Here is a 19,375-nt window from a genome sequence, read left to right as displayed (position 1 = left end):
AAAAAAAAAAAAAAAAAGACATTTCTGTTTCTAAAACAAAACTCTGGTAAATCTCCTTTTAAATCTCTCAATTAAGACCTATCACCTGCAAGTTAGAATCCAAACTCCTTAGCATAATGCAGAACGCTCTTCATTACCTGACCATGATAACCTTTTCCTCACTCTTCATCTAGTACTTATTTATACATCTTATGTTTCAGCCCTTTAGGCTGTTTATAGTTTCATCAAATGCCCATCTCACTTCTCCAAACCTTTCCCATGCTACTCACTCTAACCAGAATGACTTTCTCAAACTGCCTGTCTGGACAATGTCTATTTCCTATGATATCTGCTAAAGTTTTACTTTCCAATGTATTTCATATAAACTTCTACCATCACTTATCTTGCTATATCAGAGATTTATGTTTATATATAACGTAATTCTCACTATCAGTGGACTATGAGCTACTAAGTGATCTCTAATATCCAGCCCAGTACATAGTATAAAACGAGTTCAATAAATATTTGATTATTAGATGCTTAAATAAACAAGTGAATAAGCTATGGTATAAAGACCACAATCAAAATTGATTTGAAGAGAAAATAATGAGAATATTATAGTTAAGAAAATATTAAGTCCATACTCACAGAATGTCATAAAACTTTTTCATATATAAGTTATAGAGTTCTGTGCCATATCTAAGATAAGCAAATATGAAAAGTTTAGGCGGCTTGCCAAAGACTCTAAACAATTTAAGTAGGTCCTTCAAATCACTCAGGTAAGAAAAATAATTTTTAAATGTGTTGAACTCACACAGTAGATATTCTGTTGGATTCTATGTTAAATGACATAACCTTAATTTAAAAATAAAAAGGGCTTCAAAATTTTGTTTGCATCAGAAGAAATCTAATTTTGCTACATTTAGCATTATTTAAATTTATAATCATGAATCTTTAATGAAACTGTAACATTAAAAAAAGGTAATTATTTCATAAATAAAAACCAGATAAAACTGATGTCATCAAAATACTACCTGAATTTTTTTTCTTTTCTTCTTTTCGTTTTTTGTCATTGTATTTTTCTTCACCACCTGTTTCACTGAGTAACATTTCAGGTATCTAAAACATAAAAAGCAAATCACTGTGAAAAAGTTTAAGTTCCATATCAGAAGTTAAAAACCTTTAACACAAAAGAAGTCAGTATTGATTGTACTTTTCTTTTAGGATTCATTCCAGACTAAGAGAAAAAAAAAAATACAGAAATATTTAGAAGAAATGATTTCCTAAACATCATTTTGACACATATCAACCATTAACTGATTGCAAATTAATGGCACATTGGGAAAAGCTCACTTGAAATGGTGAGACTATATGAAATGAAGGAAATTACAATTTGGATTAAATTAGAAAATAATCACAATGCCATTTAAAAACATACAGTAATAAAAATATTTTATTTGGCATAAAACTAGTAAAATGCCTTCATGGCATAGTAGGGTAGCAAGGATTCTTAGCTTTTTCAAATAAAAACTAAAAGTAAATAAAAATAATTTTATAATCAATTTCATAACTGATCATTCTAAAAATATATTCTTAGTATGACTGAAATTTTGCCATTATTATAAATAAGCAAATACAGTTTCATAGCAGATATCATTATCATTAAAGATAACCTTATAAAAATGCTACTTTAGAATATACAAAAGACAGTTTAGATTCCCCAAAAAAATTAAAGTAACATTTTGAAATTTTAAATTAAGCCAAATAGCTTGAATTTCTTTCACCTGATAGAGCTGACATTACCATCAAGAGGAAACACAAGTGATCCAGCTAATTAGGTCGAAAAATCATTTTTTAAATTTCTCAGACTGAAAAAAAACTGTAAGCCAAAAGAATGTACCATAGTTCTTGCGACAGAGTGTGCCTTCACTGATTTCTGACAAAACACTTAAACCTATGTGAGAATATCTGAAACTTATATTTTTAAATCAACATTACTCTGTTTCTTTGGGAACTCATTTTCTTTAAAATGGTCTATCCTCAAACAATATCCTGCATTAGCAGTCTGTCTGCCTGATTTGCCTCGTTCCTTCCCTTGAAGTAAAAATGGTACTTTTTAAAGAGCTGAATGGGCATAGTAAGCCTATTAATTTGCTTTATTTTCATCTATTACATATTCTCAGATATTTCATATATTAACATATTCATAACATAATATATAACACATATTAACATTTTCATACATTAACATATCCAAAACGGATGGATCCTATCAACCCCTTCAAACTAGCTTTCAATTGCTTCTAGTTGCTTATTAAATAAGATTCAAAGTCATGGCACTTAAACGCTTTCCCTCCTTATCTGTCCCCGATATTTCCCACTACAATGTACCACATACCCTGTGTAGCAGCCACATGAACTCTCTATTTCCAGGCACACCGTGCAATATCATGTCCTTGAACCACTGGGCCTGCAAGTGAGGCAGTGCCCTCTTGCACTTCATAACTACTTCAAAACCATCCTCACTAAGCTCCCTAAATTTAGTTGTCATATTATCAGGCTAAAGTAACCACTAACCCTCCTTGCTGCAGGCATCTACCAGTCCAATCATTTCTTCACTCCAGAAATAATTTTAGCTCTTGGCTCACTTTCACTCTTTCCAACACAATCCTTGTCTTACCTTCTTAATTATTCCCAATGTCAATATCCATTATAGATAATCACTCTAATATCCTCACCTCTCAATTCCTTGAGCACCTCTTCTCCTCTTAGACACCACACTTTTGTCAGCCACTCACCTACACAGTCAAATCCTGAGATTTTGTAATTATCACTAAGTGAAACCCTTCCATAATCTCACTTTCAAACATCCCATTCTTCTATCGCTACACTCCTGTCTTCCCAGCTTACTCCCTCCCAGTATCAAAATCCTGAAACTCCGCTGAAACCTACTATCTACGGATTTGACCACCTCTTCACTGTCATCGACCATCTTCCTATCCTAATTTACCACCTTACCAACTTAAATTCCATGATAAATCAAAATAATTATATTCTTATAAATATTCTCAACTCTCTTGCCTTCAATTGTTTTGTCATACTCAAGTAGCAAAGTCCCAATTCTGGTCAAATCTAAGTCACCACCTACTCAAGTTGTGCACCCATGAGTGCACCTATGGCTTGAGAAAAAAAAAACACAACTACATTGTTTGGCCTCTATTGAACTCCATGATCACTAACCTCAAGTGAATCCTATCATACTCCATTCTCCTAATCCTTTCCCTCTTTCATTCTCCCAAACTACTATTTTGCATGTCTTCTTGTGTCTCTTTAAGCCTCCAAAACCTCCTCCCTCATTCTTTCCCTCAGCGGATAATCTTCCTATTTCGCTAAGAAAATAGAAACAATTAGAAAAGAGTCTCCCAAACTTTCCAGTACCACACCTGCCCACCTACCCAGATCTATCCCCTACTATTCTGCTTTTTTTCCTGTTATAGCAAATGATTCCTCCATTCTCATAGGAAAGGCCAATCCTTAATTCTTCCATTTGTACACTAGATCCATTTGTTGTGCACTTACTCAATGATATTATTCTAGCAATTTTTCCCTGTTTTGCATCACATAATTTTTGCTTCCCTATTAAGTCATTCTCAACAGCATATTAACATGTTATACTGTGTCCCATCTTCTAAAAAAAAAAAAATACAGGCCCAGCATCGACATGCTATCTTCTTTTGGTTTCTAAAATATAATGTTTGTCTGGTTTTCTTATTTCCCTAGCAGCTTCTTCTCAGTTTCCGTTGGTTCTTCCTCTTCATCTCCCCAGTTTCTTAATGTTGAAATGTCCCAGGGTTCAGTCTTGGATGGCTGCTCTCTTTTGTTTATTCTCACTCCCTTGGTGATATCATTCATTCTTATAGCTTTAAATACCACCTGCACTCTGATAATTCCTCAAATTTTTTTCTGTATGCCTGACCCCGGAGCTCCAGGCTTATATATCCAAATGCCTTCTCAGACTTATAACTTCAGTGTCTGGTATCTCATATTTAACACATCTAAAACTCAAGGCCTCATAGTCTCCTCTTAATATGTTCTTCTCCCAGTCTCCTCTGTCTCAAATGATGGTCATTTCATCCTTCTAGTTGCTCCAGCCAAAATACTCAGAAGTATCATTGACTCCTCACTTTCTATTACACCTGATTACAATCTGTCAGCAAATCCTGTTGTTTCTACTGCAAAACATATCCAGAATACAACCACTTCTCACCACCTTACCACTACATCCTTAGCCCAACCTATCCTCTTCTCTCTGGATTACTGCAATCATTTGTAACTGCTCCATCCATTGCCCTCTATAGTCTACTTTCAACACAGAAACTACAGTAATCCTATTAAAAAATGAGTCCGAATATTTCTGTTTGAAAGCATTCAAAAGTAAGTTAGTTCTCAGGAAAAGCTGAAATCCTATACACTGTAGTAGCTTACAAAGCCCCACCCTAACTGGTTTCCTCTTAGTTCTCTGACATCATCTTCAGCAACTCTCCCCTCAATCACTCTGCTCCAGGTGAAGTGGCCTCTTACTGATCCTCAAAATCATCAGACAAGATCTCTACCCAGGATCTTCACCTAGAAAGCTTTCTCCGCAGATATACCTGAGAATAATGTAAACATCATGAGGGTAGGGATCTCTATCTGGTTTTTTTTCCTCTGCTATGTCATCAACATACATAGAACAGTGGTATATACTAAGCACCCAATAATGACTTCTTAATGAATGCCTCTTATTCATGTGGCCTCCTCAAGCTAAAATATCCTTCAGTAACTAAAATATTACCTCATCTGTAAACCATGTCTTTTATCTCAAATTACACTCCTTAATCTGAATCATAATAGGCATTAAACTATACTTCTCTTATAGAAAAATAAAGAAAGTAGTGATTAAGGATATGAGTATCATTTAAAGAAACAATGTTGAAAATTATTACTTATTCAAATGAAGTAAAATAAGAGGCTTCCAGTTAAGGTAGTGTTATGAGTTCACACTTTAACTCATCCTGCTCCAAACACATAGCATAGCGATGATATTTTTTAAGGATTTAAAAATTCTTTGTTAAATACTTGCTATGATTTTTTTTTAAATCTAGGACAGCCTATAATAGGTTAGTTAATTAAAGCCATAACATTTTAAAGCATAGTTGTCTCTGTGGTTCTTAATTAAGAACATGATCCTCAATCTAAAATTCTATATTCAACTAAATTATGATGCAAGAGTAAGAAGAAAATAGAGACATTTCCAAACATAAGAGATGTTCGGTGCCATAATTAAGAGGATGTTATAACCAACACCAAAGAGAAGTTGTGAAAATCAACAACTTCAAAAATAAAATGTGCTTTTAAAATTTTTAATATTTGTTAAACTTACTTTCTTCATACTGCTATCAGACCAACCCTCCATCCACAACACCTGGCATTTCTTATGCAAAGCTGGATTACTCTCACAGTTTATCATGAAGTTTGAATTTGCAGAATCCATTATCAAGACAATATGCAGGTTTTGCTGAATTCCTAAGAAATATATAAAAAATTATATTCATGGAAAATTACAAGAATAATAATAGAATCAGGCAATCTATATGTGGTCCGGGTTAAAGAGATCAAAATTTTCTCAAATGAAATAGTAGGAGCTGTTTTTAAAAATGAGCACAATATAAAACAATATTATGGTATGATTTTCATTTTAGTTAAAAGAACACTTATAAATTTGTATATGTGCATGTTAAGAAAAAAGACTCGGAAAAATGTCCATGAAAAATGGAAGTGTCATAATGTCTGGGTGGTGTGATTATTGCCTCATTTTTCACTTATTTCAATTTTGGATTTCTACATTGCAAATAAAACTGTTTCTATATGAATGAAAGGCTAGTTTTTTAAAACTATGAAGTCTGGCACAATCTAAATAGTTCAATAGCTCTTTAAGACAGGAGGTACTAAAGTGGCAATAATTTCACCACATGAAACGAAGGAGGCAAGGTAAATATTCCAAAGAACATTACCATACTTTCGTCATTCCTGTTTGCTAAAATTTTGCTAAGGTATTGATATGGTTTGGCTCTATGTCCCTACCCCAATCTCATTTTGTAGCTCCCATAATCCCCACATGTTGTGGGAGGAACCTGGTGGGAGATGACTGAATCATGGAGGGGGGCAGGTCTTTCCCATGCTGTTCTCATGATAGTGAATGGCTCTCATGAGACCTCGTGGTTTTAAAAACGGGAGTTTCTCTGCACAAGCCCTCTCTTTGCTTGCTGCCATCCATGTAAGATATGACTTGCTCCTCCTTGCCTTCCACCGTGATTGTGACGCCTCACCAGCCATGTAGAACTGTGCGTCCAATAAACCCCTTTCTTTTGTAAATTGCCCAGTGTCAGGTAAGTCTTTATTAGTAGTGTAAAAACAGACTAATACAGGTGTTTTTATTATAGGCTAGCCTATCAGTAGTTATGTGTTACTTTCTAAAAACTCCAGAAAAAAGAAAAAGGTATAAAGTATCAAATGAACCCAAGATTTAAGATAGTTTTGCAATCTAATGAGAAAATAAGGCAAATTAAATGGTATATATTTCATATGAACCAGTTTGATGTGACTAATGAATTCTATGTCACTTACTATATGTGAAGTAATTGAAGACTGGTCCGAAAAAACCATCTTGTGAAGCTTGATCTTTAAGTGGTAACAGCAAAGGCTCCAATTCTTCAAGAGTATAGAGTCCAGGAACTTCACCTACAGAAAAATATTAGACTAATTCAAAACATTTTAATAAATAATACTTTTTCAATTTTTATATTTAAAAATCTGCTCTTATTCAATTTTTCTTTCCAAAAATATACAAATCTTATTACCTCTATGTGACTCACAAATCTTTATCTATAGCCTTCATTTGATAAAATTCAAACACCTAAGCAAACCACTCAAAATAGTCATAATCTAGCCATCTGTCTACCTTTACACGTTATTTTTCCATCTTCCTCCATAAGACCTTGTATTCTAGCCTCAATAAACTTGTGTTCCATAAATATAACAAAATATTCTGTCCTCTTGGAATGTATACCTATGGTCATCCTCTGCCCCTTATCTTCCCAATAAGTTTTTATCCTTCAAGATGCTACTTCCCTAACTGTTAAGCCCATGAACCTTTTTTGACTACCCATTAGCTAATTAAACACTCTTTCTCTTTCACATACTATTCAAGTATATCACTTTTTAGCACTTATCACATCATTTAATAATGAATTACTTCCTTCTCATCTCCAATTAGACTCTAACTTTCTAAGGACAAATATTTGATAATGTTCAACATTTAACCTTAGAATATTCTTACCTAGGTATCTAGAACAAAAATATGTTTTACATAAATGAATGAATGAACAGATGAACTTGTACTAGAAATCAGAAGAACTGGTCCGTGGCCTGCTTCTATGCATGCCAAATCATGACGATGAATAGAATGATGAAAGGCAAATCCAAGTTGATTAAGACTACAACTTTAGTCTTAGAGACAGATTTAAAGATAGATGGCGTGGAGCACATCCTGTTCACTTCTACAAATTATAATAGTATTTAAAACTTGGCCCTGCATATAAGAGGCATTTAATAAATATTTGTTAAGCCAGTAGGTTTACAATTCACGAGAAACTGTGACATGAAGTGAAAAGTCCTTTGCTACATATCCAAAGTAACGTATTCATATAGGGCCCATCAGTCTGATCCCTACTTTTCTTGAGGTTCAACTAAGAGGCACCAGACCACTCCCACCCCACAGGCTTGTGCATACTTGAACACATGCACACATAAATCTGCATGATACGTTTTTCTTTAAATTTTGGACATACCAAGATATTTTTGATTCCTTAAATTTAGCAAACAATGCCAACTCTACCTATATATTATATATATTAGGAAATAAGAATTTGAAATAGAAAAAAGACACAAAGCCTACTGAAGACTTCCTCTGAAAATAAAATGCCAAAATCTGACTTGTCATTTTTACCATTATATTTTGATCATAAAGGCCAATTTGTTCTAAAATAATGATTATTGGGTTAGTGCTTATCCGAATATTTGCTTTCAAAAAGAAAAAAGAAAGAAAAAAAAAAAGATCTGTGTTTCTGGTCTCTTGTCAGCCAAAACGAACAATGTCTCCATCTAGTGACGGCTGAAGCGATACGCAGGAATGCGTTCCTTAAATATCAAAAGATGTTCATTAAAACGGCCACGAACGCTGTAAGTCCACTCAAGTACTTACCACTTTCACTAAGCCATTATCCCTCAACTCTTTCATAGAAATGGATCTACCACTTGTCTAATCAGAGCATCCTGGTCTGTATTTCTCATCTGGGTACTAATATTTAGATATCACATATTATAAACTAAATGTTTTCTTTAACCAAAGTTGTTAAATTCTGAAGAAAATTTCTCCTCAGAGCAGTAGCATGATACAAAGAAAGTATTTACGAAAAACTGAGTTGAAAATGAGTTCATATAACTTTGTCCTTTGATCCCACAGTGATACCGCCCATACGACTGAAACTAGTTTTTAAGGTTTATTTTGTACTTCAATAACAAAACACTCTTGATCCAGGTTTAAAACTAAGCTACTTCCTCCCAATCACTGACAGTGATTACTCATAGAAAGATTCTAACAAATTTAATAAATTCTTAAAAAAAAAAAAAAGGAAGAAATACAGGAATTCACAAGTATCTTCCCCAGGAAAACACCAAAAAGGTCAGGTAACACCACAGACAACAGGAGAGTACCACAGTTTGCTGCGGACAGAGCCACGGCAGAAGAGTAGCAACAGTTCTTAGTTCAGGTTGCAGGGACTCAATTAGGGAGTCACAATAGCCAAATGATACTCCCACCCCACCCCAGAGATTTTAATTTAATGGGCTTAGGGTAGTAGCAAAGAATTTGTTTTTAGTTGTTGTTGTTGTTGCTTTTAATTATCCAAGTGATTCTATGTGCAATTAGGGGTGAGAAATGCTGAGGAATATAAATGGACAGTGCTTCATGTTATATCTCAGAGGAAAAACAAGACTTTAAACCATAGAAATCTTGAAAACAAAACAATAAATATCTCTACAATCCATAGAATTCTAGATACATAGAGAGCCCACTTAGCCATAAATTTCTAGAGAGTATTTGTATTAAGATAGTCCTCTTTCAAGTGGTATTTTTCTATTATATAGATGCATACTTAAAGTACTTATAAGTTCCTTTTTTTCTTACAAATAATTTTAATTTCTTCTTTTAAAAAACAAGATTACTGGCTCACACCTGTAATCCCAGCACTTTGGGAGGCCAAGGCAGGAGGATCACCTGAGGTCAGGAGTTCCAGACCAGCCTGGCCAACATGGTGAAACCCTGTCCCTACTAAAATTACAAAAATTCGCTGGGTGTGTTGGTGCATGTCTGTAATCCCAGCTACTCAAGTGGCTGAGGCAGGAGTATCACTTGAATACTCCTGCCTGGGAGGGGGAGGTTGCAGTGAGCTGAGATCGTGTCACTGTACTCCAGCCTGGCGACAGAGCAAGACTCTGTCTCTAAATAAATAAATAAATAAATAAATAATATTACTTATTACCTGATTTGTAATATCCAACTGAAGAAGGAAAATGTGCATTTTTCCAGGTTAATGAATGCAGCTATATTCCAGACACATGAAATGTGGGCACTAATGTGTAGAATTATGTGGAATTTCATATATCTGGAGTATACGTATATTCATATATCCATACTAAGGCCATACTATTATATAGTTATACAACCATGCCACTACTGATAGGAAGGTTCTATCAAATGTTTGTGATAATAAATTATACTACCTATTTTCTTGCATACTAGTTCTTTTATTTCTTGCATACTAGTGTGTTAAATTCCTACAGATAATAGAATGGTACATCAAAGAGTATGGCACAGCTTTTAATAAGTCCTAGTTGATAATTTTCCCAAAGGTTATAACAAATAACCCAGCAAAAGTATATGTAAGAGTCAATTTTTCTGAATATTCACCAATACTCAATATTAAGAATTTTTATGTCTTAAATTATTGGTTTTATAAAAATGGAGTCTCTCAATTTTCCTGCCATGAGCATGTTTAACACCATGTCTCCTAAGTAAGAACTATGCCAAACGTTCTCCAAAACAAAGTAAATTTTGCACAAGATAATTTTACTTGGATAATTTTTATGCCATTATTTTCATTTTCTTTGAAAAGAAACTAGTCACTTGCCAGAGGATAAAAGGCTATTGATCATCTCCAAAAACGTAGGATGTACAAACTGGTAATCCTCAAGAAGTAAAACTACTTGTTGTGCTTCAATTCCTGCAAGATGCAGCACCTGCAAAATAAGAAAATACTTTTTAGTGCCCTTTACGTATTTTTGGTGCAGTTAAAAATTAACATTTTGTATGTAAAGTATGCCAGTATCGTGTGTTTATTTATTCATTTATTTCTATTTCAGTAACTAAAAATCAAACTTTAGCCATATAATTTGGAAAGTAAATCCAACCCCTAAGCAAATACTAATTATTTTACAAACAAGTAGATCATTTTTATCTCTACCCACATATTTCCTGTGTAAATGCCATCCTTCTGTTTATCATTCATGTCTGTCTAACATCCCATAACCTGGAGTATCTGGGTCCTAGAAATTCTAATAGTATTCTCTTTCCTGTCTATAGATAAAAATATAATTTTCTAATAAGCATGGAAAAAATAATCTAAATTAAAATAAAGACTATGTTGTATAACAGAGAATTAAAGGTCTTTAAAGATGTTTAGAATAATAACCAATGTAATTTAAAACCAAATAAAGCAAAAGAGAGTGGGCAACTCACATGTTTGAGATCATTTTTGAACTGCTTCAGTTCATATCCTCTGGAAATCTTTGGAGAAAACAGGACCGCTCCATGCATGTGACTGACTAAAGAAGTGATGGTCCGACGACCTACACCACTGCGTCCTGCTAATAGAAGTGAACCCCCAGGGAAACTCAGCACTCTATCTATCCTAGACATATACTCCAAGACTTCGTGGAAGAGTAAAATGTCTAAATTCTGGTTATCTCGTCCATAATGAATAAGACCCTTTGAAAAAAATCAGAATATTTTATAGTTAACATAAGCCCTAACTACAAAATACAAATATTACTTATTTAGGTTAAAATATTATATTTTTGATACATTCAAGAAAAAAGGTGAAGTGACTACATATCATCTCACACTCAATATTTTATACATCCAGAAATCCTGGATAAATAAATTGGCACTCTCTAAGGAAAAACTCACGTCAAACAAGTTCAAGGGTCCATGAAAATCAGTTAGTTTTGGTCACTACTACACTAGTAAAAAGCAGCATGAGATAGCAGGTTAATTATAGAACTTTAAAATTGCTCAAATTTTATTAGTTGTTATGAATCAGTGTGCATAGACCATGAAAAAAATCCCCACACTCTAGAAACCTAGTGCCTAAAAAATCTTTTGTGAATGTTTGTTCTTTCGCATTGCTTGGGAATGAATCAAAAGCTAACACAGGTACCATACTCTGCCAGGGACCACCTGATAAAGTGCAGGAAGGGAGAAAGGAAAATTAGACTTTACATGCTTAACAAATTTCAATGCTTCAAAACTTTGCAACATCCATTCCAGGCAAATCAGTTTACCAGATCATGAAAAAACGTTTCCTGATACAAAATCCACACTAACATTCAATATAAATATTAATTTTTAAAGCAATCATTTGCAATACTGTTTCTTCTTCTTGATTATAACTAAACTTTAAAAGAGAAAGAAACTCTCTAGGATAGTGCTACTCAAAGTTTCAGTGGACCAGCAGCATCAACATCATCTGGGAGCCTGTTAGACATCCGGACTGTCTGGGTCACCTAGTGAATCTGACACTTAAGAGGATGAGACCCAGGAATCTGCATATTTTCTAAACTCTACATGACTCTAATGCTCTCTAAAGTTTGACAACTACTGCTCCAGAGTAATTTCCTGATTAACATTAAACCTCATTAATACTTCCAACATACCTTTGCCCAAAATGTATCTTAGCAATTTTACACATATCTATGTAAGTACATGTGCATCTCGTTACACCTGCCATGATGGACTAGATTTCAAAAGATAAGAACCAGTTTTGCCTGTTCTACAATCTATCATATTCATGCCCTCAAAATCTTTATAATAAATATTTTTAAAAGACTATAATGACCAAATCCCAGTTCCAATTCATGATTCATATTATACCTTTTTAATAACATCCTTGAGATCAGTAGAGTTTAGTTTTCCAAGTGGTTTTCCATGTGGAGGTAATGGTTGTCCTGGGGCTGCCCTTGCTCCTGAATTATGCCGAGCTCCCCATGTAACATAGAAACTATCTGTAGAAATAAACGATATTTTTGTTTTATATGCATTACTCGTAATGAGACTTCAACAAATACATTGCTTACTAAACAATTTTTAAGTTAATTAATCCAACTAAGATCATCTCCAGAAGGGCAAAGGCAAAATACTTTAAAGGGTACATTGTCAGGTCAATAAAACCAGGTGAAATACAATGACTGAGTCAGGCAAGGTGGCCCACACCTATAATACCAGCACTTTCAGAGGCCAAGGCAGGAGGATCACTTCAGCCCAGGAGGTCAAGGCCAGCTTAAACAACATAGCAAGACTCCATCTCTATAAAAAATTTAAAAATTAGCCAGGTGTGGTGGCATGCACCTGTGGTCCCACCTACTTGGGAAGCTAAGGCAGGAGGATCACTTGAGCCCAGGAGTTTAAGGCTGCCATGAGCCATGATTGCACCACTGCATGGGCAACAGAGTGAGATTTACCTCAAAAAAAAAATAAATAGAAAAGAAATACAAAGAACTTCGATTGCAATATCAAACTCTACCTGAAAAGTGACTGATGGCACCACGAGTCTATATTCTGCCCCCTCACTTCTTTCTCCTGAAATGAACTGGTTTCCTTCTACTTTTCTCCTACTACTCCCCGCTGTCTACTCTCAGTTTGTCCCATTTTCCTTCTTCTTCAGAATCTACATAAAATTTGTAAGTTAAAAATAGTTCACATAAAATTAGCAAATAAAACAATCTCAAAACTCTCCTTGAGAAAGGACATGGATGTATTAATACCAAAAAGAGCCCTAATGCTTAAAAAAAAACTAACCAAATTTTAATTAGAAAACAAAAATCTCCCAAACTTCCCTTAAATCCACCTATGGCAGGGTTCCTGTTACCATACAAGGAAAGTCTATTCACCATTCTATTGAACTTTTTCCTTCCCAACTCTTCTGGGAGACTGTTCCACCAACCATTCTTGTCACATGCTCGGTTCTACATTCCCCTAAAATAGCAACCTAGACCCAAGCTACTTCAGGTTCTCCCTACTTTCACCATCACATTTTTTACATTATTTTCTATCTGTACAGGCTACTACACTAAAACTCTTATTTGGGAAAAATAATACAGTCACAATCTCCAAATCTAAATCTTCTCTGCAATCATTATCCCAACACGACCTTTGTGCACCTCTTCTTTTGCACTTGCATCTATATAACCCTACTTATCACACCACAACTACCAGTCCTTTTCAGTTTTCTGCTTTATTCCTTCTATACTGATATTCCCTGGGGTCCAATTTCAGTCTTCTAATCTTTTAATTCTAAAAATTCTCCCCGAATCATTTAATCCTTTTTGTCAGTTAAATTATCAACTATTTATACACCAAAAACTCACCTACTACTTATCTTTAGGCAAAACTCCTATGTTCTAGGCTAGTCCCATATTTCCAGTTGCTTAACAGACATGTAATTCTTGCATTCACTCACTAAATACTTACCTGTTGAGCACCTGTTGTTTAAACAAGGTACTCTCTGCCTAAGTATTGCGTAAGACAAACATGATTCCTACCCTCATAGATGATCAACTCTATGTAGATTTCCAAAAGACACGAAAAGAGATTGCAAACATTCAAGCACATGTACAAAACTGAACTATTATCCTCACATATCATCATTTCTCACTTGGACTATTGCAGTAGCCTCTTACCTTGTATCCCTGCTATCAGTTTCTGCCCCCTCAAGTACATCTTCACTAGTACTAGGGTAACACATACAAAAACAAAACCTGATTGTGCCACACCACTGCAATATCACATATAGCTTTCCACTTCCTAAAACAAAACACCAAACTCCTAATGACGGCCCTCTACAATCTGGCTTCACTGATTGCTTGAATCTTCTACCTCTCTCTGCACTATATACTCTAGTTTTCTCGAGCCTCTGTTTCTTTGTACATTGCTTTTCCCTTGTCTGGAATATCCTTCACTTACTATATTCATCCTTTAAAACACAGTTTGAGCACTTCCAATTGTTTTAACAAATTTAAAACTTAGGTATAGGTTAGGTATAAATCTAACATAACATGTATAATACTTGAATGCTAAAAACTATACAACACCGATGAAAGAAAGCAAAGATCTAAATAAATAGAGGGATTAGATAGATGGAGAAAATGGGAAGACTCAACAGAGAAAAGATGTTAATTCTCCCCAAACCAATATACAGATTTAAGCAATTCCTATCAGAATCTCAGCAACATTGTTTATACATTCATAAAATATTATTCTAAAATCTATATGAAAAGACAAAGAAACAGAAATAGCTAAAACAATTTTGAGAAAGAAGTCTAAAGTAGGAGGAAATCAGTCTAAACCAGTTTCACAACTTATATAGTAGCTAATCAAGACAGTGTGGTACTGGCAGAAGGACAGATACATAAATCAATGGAGAATCCAGAAATAGACCCATGTTACCAATTTTTGACAAAACTGCAAAATCTATTCAGGCAGAAAGATAGCCTTCTCAACAAATGATGCTGGAGCAAATAAACATCCACAGGCAGAAAAATAAACCCTGACCTAAGTCTCATTCACTATACAGAAATTGACTCACAATGGACCACTGACTCAAATGTAAAGCATAAAACTATAAACTTTTAGGGAAAACATAGGAGAAAATCTTCAGGATCTACAACTAGACAGACTCCTTAAACTTGACATCAACATATCCTTATGATGAAAAATGATAGGTTAGGCTTCACAAAATTATATAAAAACTTTTTATCTGTGAAAGAACCTGTTAAGGGGATGAAGAGACAAGCCTATGGAGAGGGAGAATATATTTGCAAACCATATATCCAACAAAGGACTGGTATCTCTAATATATACATATTCTCAAAACTCAACAGTAACAAACCAATTGCCGGCTGCAGTGGCTCACGCCTATAATCCCACCACTTTGGAAGGCCGAGGCAGGCGGATCATCTGAGGTCAGGAGTTCAAAACCAGCCTACCCAACATGATGAAACCGCATCTCCACTAAAAATACAGAATGTAGCTGGGCGTGGTTGTGCATGCCTGTAATCCCAGCTACTTGGGAGGCTGAGGCAGAAGAATCGCTTGAGCCCGGGAGGTGGAGTTTGCAGTGAGCAGAGGCTGCACCACCGCACTCCAGCCTGGGAAACAGTGAGACTCTGCATCAAAAAAAAAAAAAAAATTCTGATTAGAAAATGGATAAAAGACATGAAGACATTCTACCAAAGAGGACATACAGACAGCAAATATTACACAAAAAGATGTTCAACTTCACTAGCCATTAGCAAAATGCAAATTAAAGCCACCATGACATATATACGCTTACATGAATGGCTAAAATACAAAATAGTAACACCATCAAATGCTGGCAATGATGAGGAACAATACCTCTATAAAAAACAGCCTCTTCGTTGCTTAAAAAACTAAGCATGCGAGTACCACACAACCCTGCAATTGCATTCCTGATCATTTATTCCAGAAAAACAAAAATCTATGCTCACACAACAACCTGTACAAGAATATTCATAGCAGCTTCATTCCTAATAGCCAAAAACTGAAAACAACCCAGATGTCTCTCAATAGATAAAGGGTTAAAGAAATGGTGTATTCATATGACGGAATAAAAAGCAATAAAAAGAAATGAACTATCAAAACAAAACAATCGGCATGTATCTCCAGAGAAATAGGTTGAGTCAAGATAACTTTCTTGAAATCACAAAATTAAAGAAACAACAGATTAGTAGTTTCCAGGAGATAGGACAGAAGTGAGTATGGCTACAAAAGGGTAACATTATAGATCCTGTGGTGATATAACTGTTCTGTATCTAAACTGTATTAATGTCAATATCCTGGCTGTGATGCTGTGCTATAATTTGGCCAGATATTACCATTGAGGGAAACCAGGTAAAAGGTAGATGTGTTCTCTCTGTATTAATATTTATAACTGCATGTGACTCTGTAATTATCTCAAAAATAAAAAATTGAATTTAAAAAAGTTTTATTCCCACTGCTTCAATTGACCAGCCTTAAAAAACGGTTCCAAGTAACTTCCTCAAAGCAGAATTATTCTCCACCTCTTCTAGAACCCTACTATCCAGCATTTATCTCAAACATATTCAGAAAAGTTATATTAATTATAAAACGTTCTATACTCCACTGTAATTATCATTTTAACCATCTACTTCCACAAACATTTGTGGTATCTAATCACACTAGCAATAGTTATCATTGTAAGTAAAGATTTTTATATCTGTTTCTGTCATTAGATTACAATCTTCTTAAGGATGAGAATGTATCTAGTTTATTTTTATGCCTCCAAGATTAAATTTTTCTTAATAAGCTAATCTTTCAATATGTGAAAATCCTATATGACTAGATCTAACATATGTCAAACCTGTATTTTTTAAAAAGAAAACCCGACTGGTGTGGTGGCTTACACCTGTAATCCCAGTACTTTGGGAGGCCGAGGTGGGCAGATCACCTGAGGTTGGGAGTTCGAGACCAGCCTGACCAACATGGAGAAGCCCCATCTCTACTAAAAAATACACAAAATTAGTTGGGAATGGTGGCACATGCCTGTAATACCAGCTACTCAGGAGGCTGAGGCAGGAAAATCACTTGAACCCGGGAGGCGGAGGGTGCAGTGGGCTGAGATCGGGCTATTGCACTCCAGACTGGGCAATAAGAATGAAACTCTGTCTCAAAAAAAAGAAAAAAGAAAACCCTTCACTGAAGAGAAAAAAACCAAAAAAAAAAAAGACATATTTTATTTATTGAGTCTTACATAGGAGACTCTGAAAGATACCAATCTTTTCAGAGGATTCAGACACCCAATTAGGTGCCAATACTATCTTATGCCCAAAGGATTTGCCACTTTCTTTGCAAAAAGAGACACTACTGACTCAATTTTCAGACAGAGAAAGACGGCACCATTTAAGAACCTAAGCCTCTCCACACTAAGCCATGCAAGCTACAAGTCGTAATGACATAAACCATCACTCTAAGTCAAGCAAATTCTGAACTATTAATATGATCAGACTTCTCTCAGCATTTCATCCTTCTTGAAGTTTCTCTTGAACCCATTTCCTGATTCAAAAACTCAGGAGAACCTAGAAAATTCCTTCTGTCAATTTAAACATCTTTCCCACCTTCAAAGTTCCCTTTAGGATAGGTACTCATGGATCTCAGACCAATATCAAATCTAGAAATGTACAATATACCAAATGTATATGTTGGTGCAGAATTAACTGTGGTTTTGCCATTAAAAGTAATTGTATAAAATATATTTATTATATAAAATATTTTTGAAGCCTAGCTTTATCCTCTGAAAAACTAAGCACATTTTGTGGCCTGACAGCAGTTTTATTAGGAAATATTTCCATATTGCAATCTTCTTTTAACAAAAGACCCTCTTCACAAGGATGACTTGCATATTACATACATTACTCCCGCAGTAGTTTTCAAAATGCAAAGTGGTTATTAAACAGTAATCATTGCAAATGCAACACAGCAGCTTTGACTGAATGGTATTATGCTTTCTTTACAATAACAATAGACGAACATAGTAACAAGCACATGTAAGTTCTACGCTAATGACATTATAGGTAGTGACAGGAATAAGAATGCCCATTGCTCTTAGGCAAAAGGTCATTACAATCAAATATGAATTTTCCCAATGATCTTCATGTTTAATATACATGTAAATGTTTTTCAAAAAAAACCTTTTATTAAAATAATCTTGCATTGCCAATGTAAAACAGTATGGCCTGAACTCCTTTTTTCTAAGAAAAAAATTATTGCCATTATATTTTGTTTAAAACATGATTACTGAAATCCAGCAAAAAAGACTGAAGAGTATCTTATGGAAAAAATAATATTAAAATTATTCAAAGTGTTTATTTGTTTGGACCTATAAAATCATGCTATGGGTAAGAAAAATATTTCTAAAATCCTTGTAACAGTTATATATTTGCATAAGCTCTATTACATTACCTGACATATTGTCTAATACGTCTGAGCCCCAATCTCCTTGAAACACTGATGTTAAAATGATGTCAAATAAATGAAGTTCCTTTGCACCAACAATTTTGTCACGAAATAAGCGCCGCGCTTCATATGCTACAATTTCTAACACATAATCTAGTGGATGGTTTGAGGATCCTAGAAAAGGCAAAATTTTATTTAATTGTAATATAATGATTTTTAAATAATCTGTTTAACATAATATTAGAAAGAAATAGCAGGCATCTACATACCGTAATTTTGGCATCAGATAAATGGAAGAAAGGAAAAAAAGTTAGAATTCATTTTGTTAATAACTCGGTACATGTTTGTGATTACTTAAAGGTAACATTAAATACTATCATCTCTAGTTGTTCAATAAAAACAATTCCAGAAAGCATACTAAATACACTTTGCCTCAAATATAATGATTTCATTTTTCCCAAAAGGAGGTTTTAATAGTGACAATCATATATAGTTTGGAAGAAGAAATATAATAATTTTAATAATAATATTTCTATTTAATAACATAATTTGTGATATAATACTCATTTATCTATTACAAATACAATCTACAGAATAAATGTGCATGCGCATACACACGCACACACACACACACAGATAAACACCAGCAAAACTCACCTCCTTCTAAATCATATCTAAATAAGCCAAGAACCCATTGGGTAAGAATGCAAGGAGTAAAGAAATAGTGACTATAATCATCAACTGTAAATTTGGCTCGCACCTGAGAAAGAAAATACAGTAAACAATCTTTCTACTGTCTTAAATATATAATCATGTTATAAATTTGTCAGTCTCCTTAGACTCAGAGGAATACTAATTTCTACCTGTAGATGGAACTGGATTTCAATATAATTGACTTCATTATCTTTATATTTTATGCACTTAAAAACATTATTCTGGCCAGGCGCAGGGGCTCATGCCTGTAATCCC

At 34.4% G+C, this 19,375-nt stretch overlaps 1 protein-coding gene across 1 annotated transcript in view; it reads right to left on the bottom strand.

Annotated features, from left to right (window-relative positions):
* DYNC2H1 (dynein, cytoplasmic 2, heavy chain 1) overlaps window positions 1–19,375 on the bottom strand; it is a 376,294-nt gene that overhangs the window by 280,280 nt on the left and 76,639 nt on the right. Inside the window, exons 46-53 of the mRNA XM_011984411.1 lie at window positions 19,064–19,166; window positions 18,413–18,580; window positions 12,290–12,420; window positions 10,877–11,125; window positions 10,269–10,377; window positions 6,646–6,759; window positions 5,402–5,544; window positions 1,014–1,098 (exon numbers count right to left, since the gene is read on the bottom strand). Coding sequence (XP_011839801.1) covers window positions 1,014–1,098; window positions 5,402–5,544; window positions 6,646–6,759; window positions 10,269–10,377; window positions 10,877–11,125; window positions 12,290–12,420; window positions 18,413–18,580; window positions 19,064–19,166 — 1,102 coding nt within the window. The remainder of the gene's footprint in view (window positions 1–1,013; window positions 1,099–5,401; window positions 5,545–6,645; window positions 6,760–10,268; window positions 10,378–10,876; window positions 11,126–12,289; window positions 12,421–18,412; window positions 18,581–19,063; window positions 19,167–19,375) is intronic.

Source organism: Mandrillus leucophaeus, unplaced genomic scaffold (assembly GCF_000951045.1).
Source record: "Mandrillus leucophaeus isolate KB7577 unplaced genomic scaffold, Mleu.le_1.0 Scaffold267, whole genome shotgun sequence".
In the NCBI taxonomy this organism is placed as follows: domain Eukaryota; kingdom Metazoa; phylum Chordata; class Mammalia; order Primates; family Cercopithecidae; genus Mandrillus; species Mandrillus leucophaeus.
Note: the sequence above shows the minus strand (reverse complement) of the source record. Positions and strands in the feature narration are given on the sequence as shown.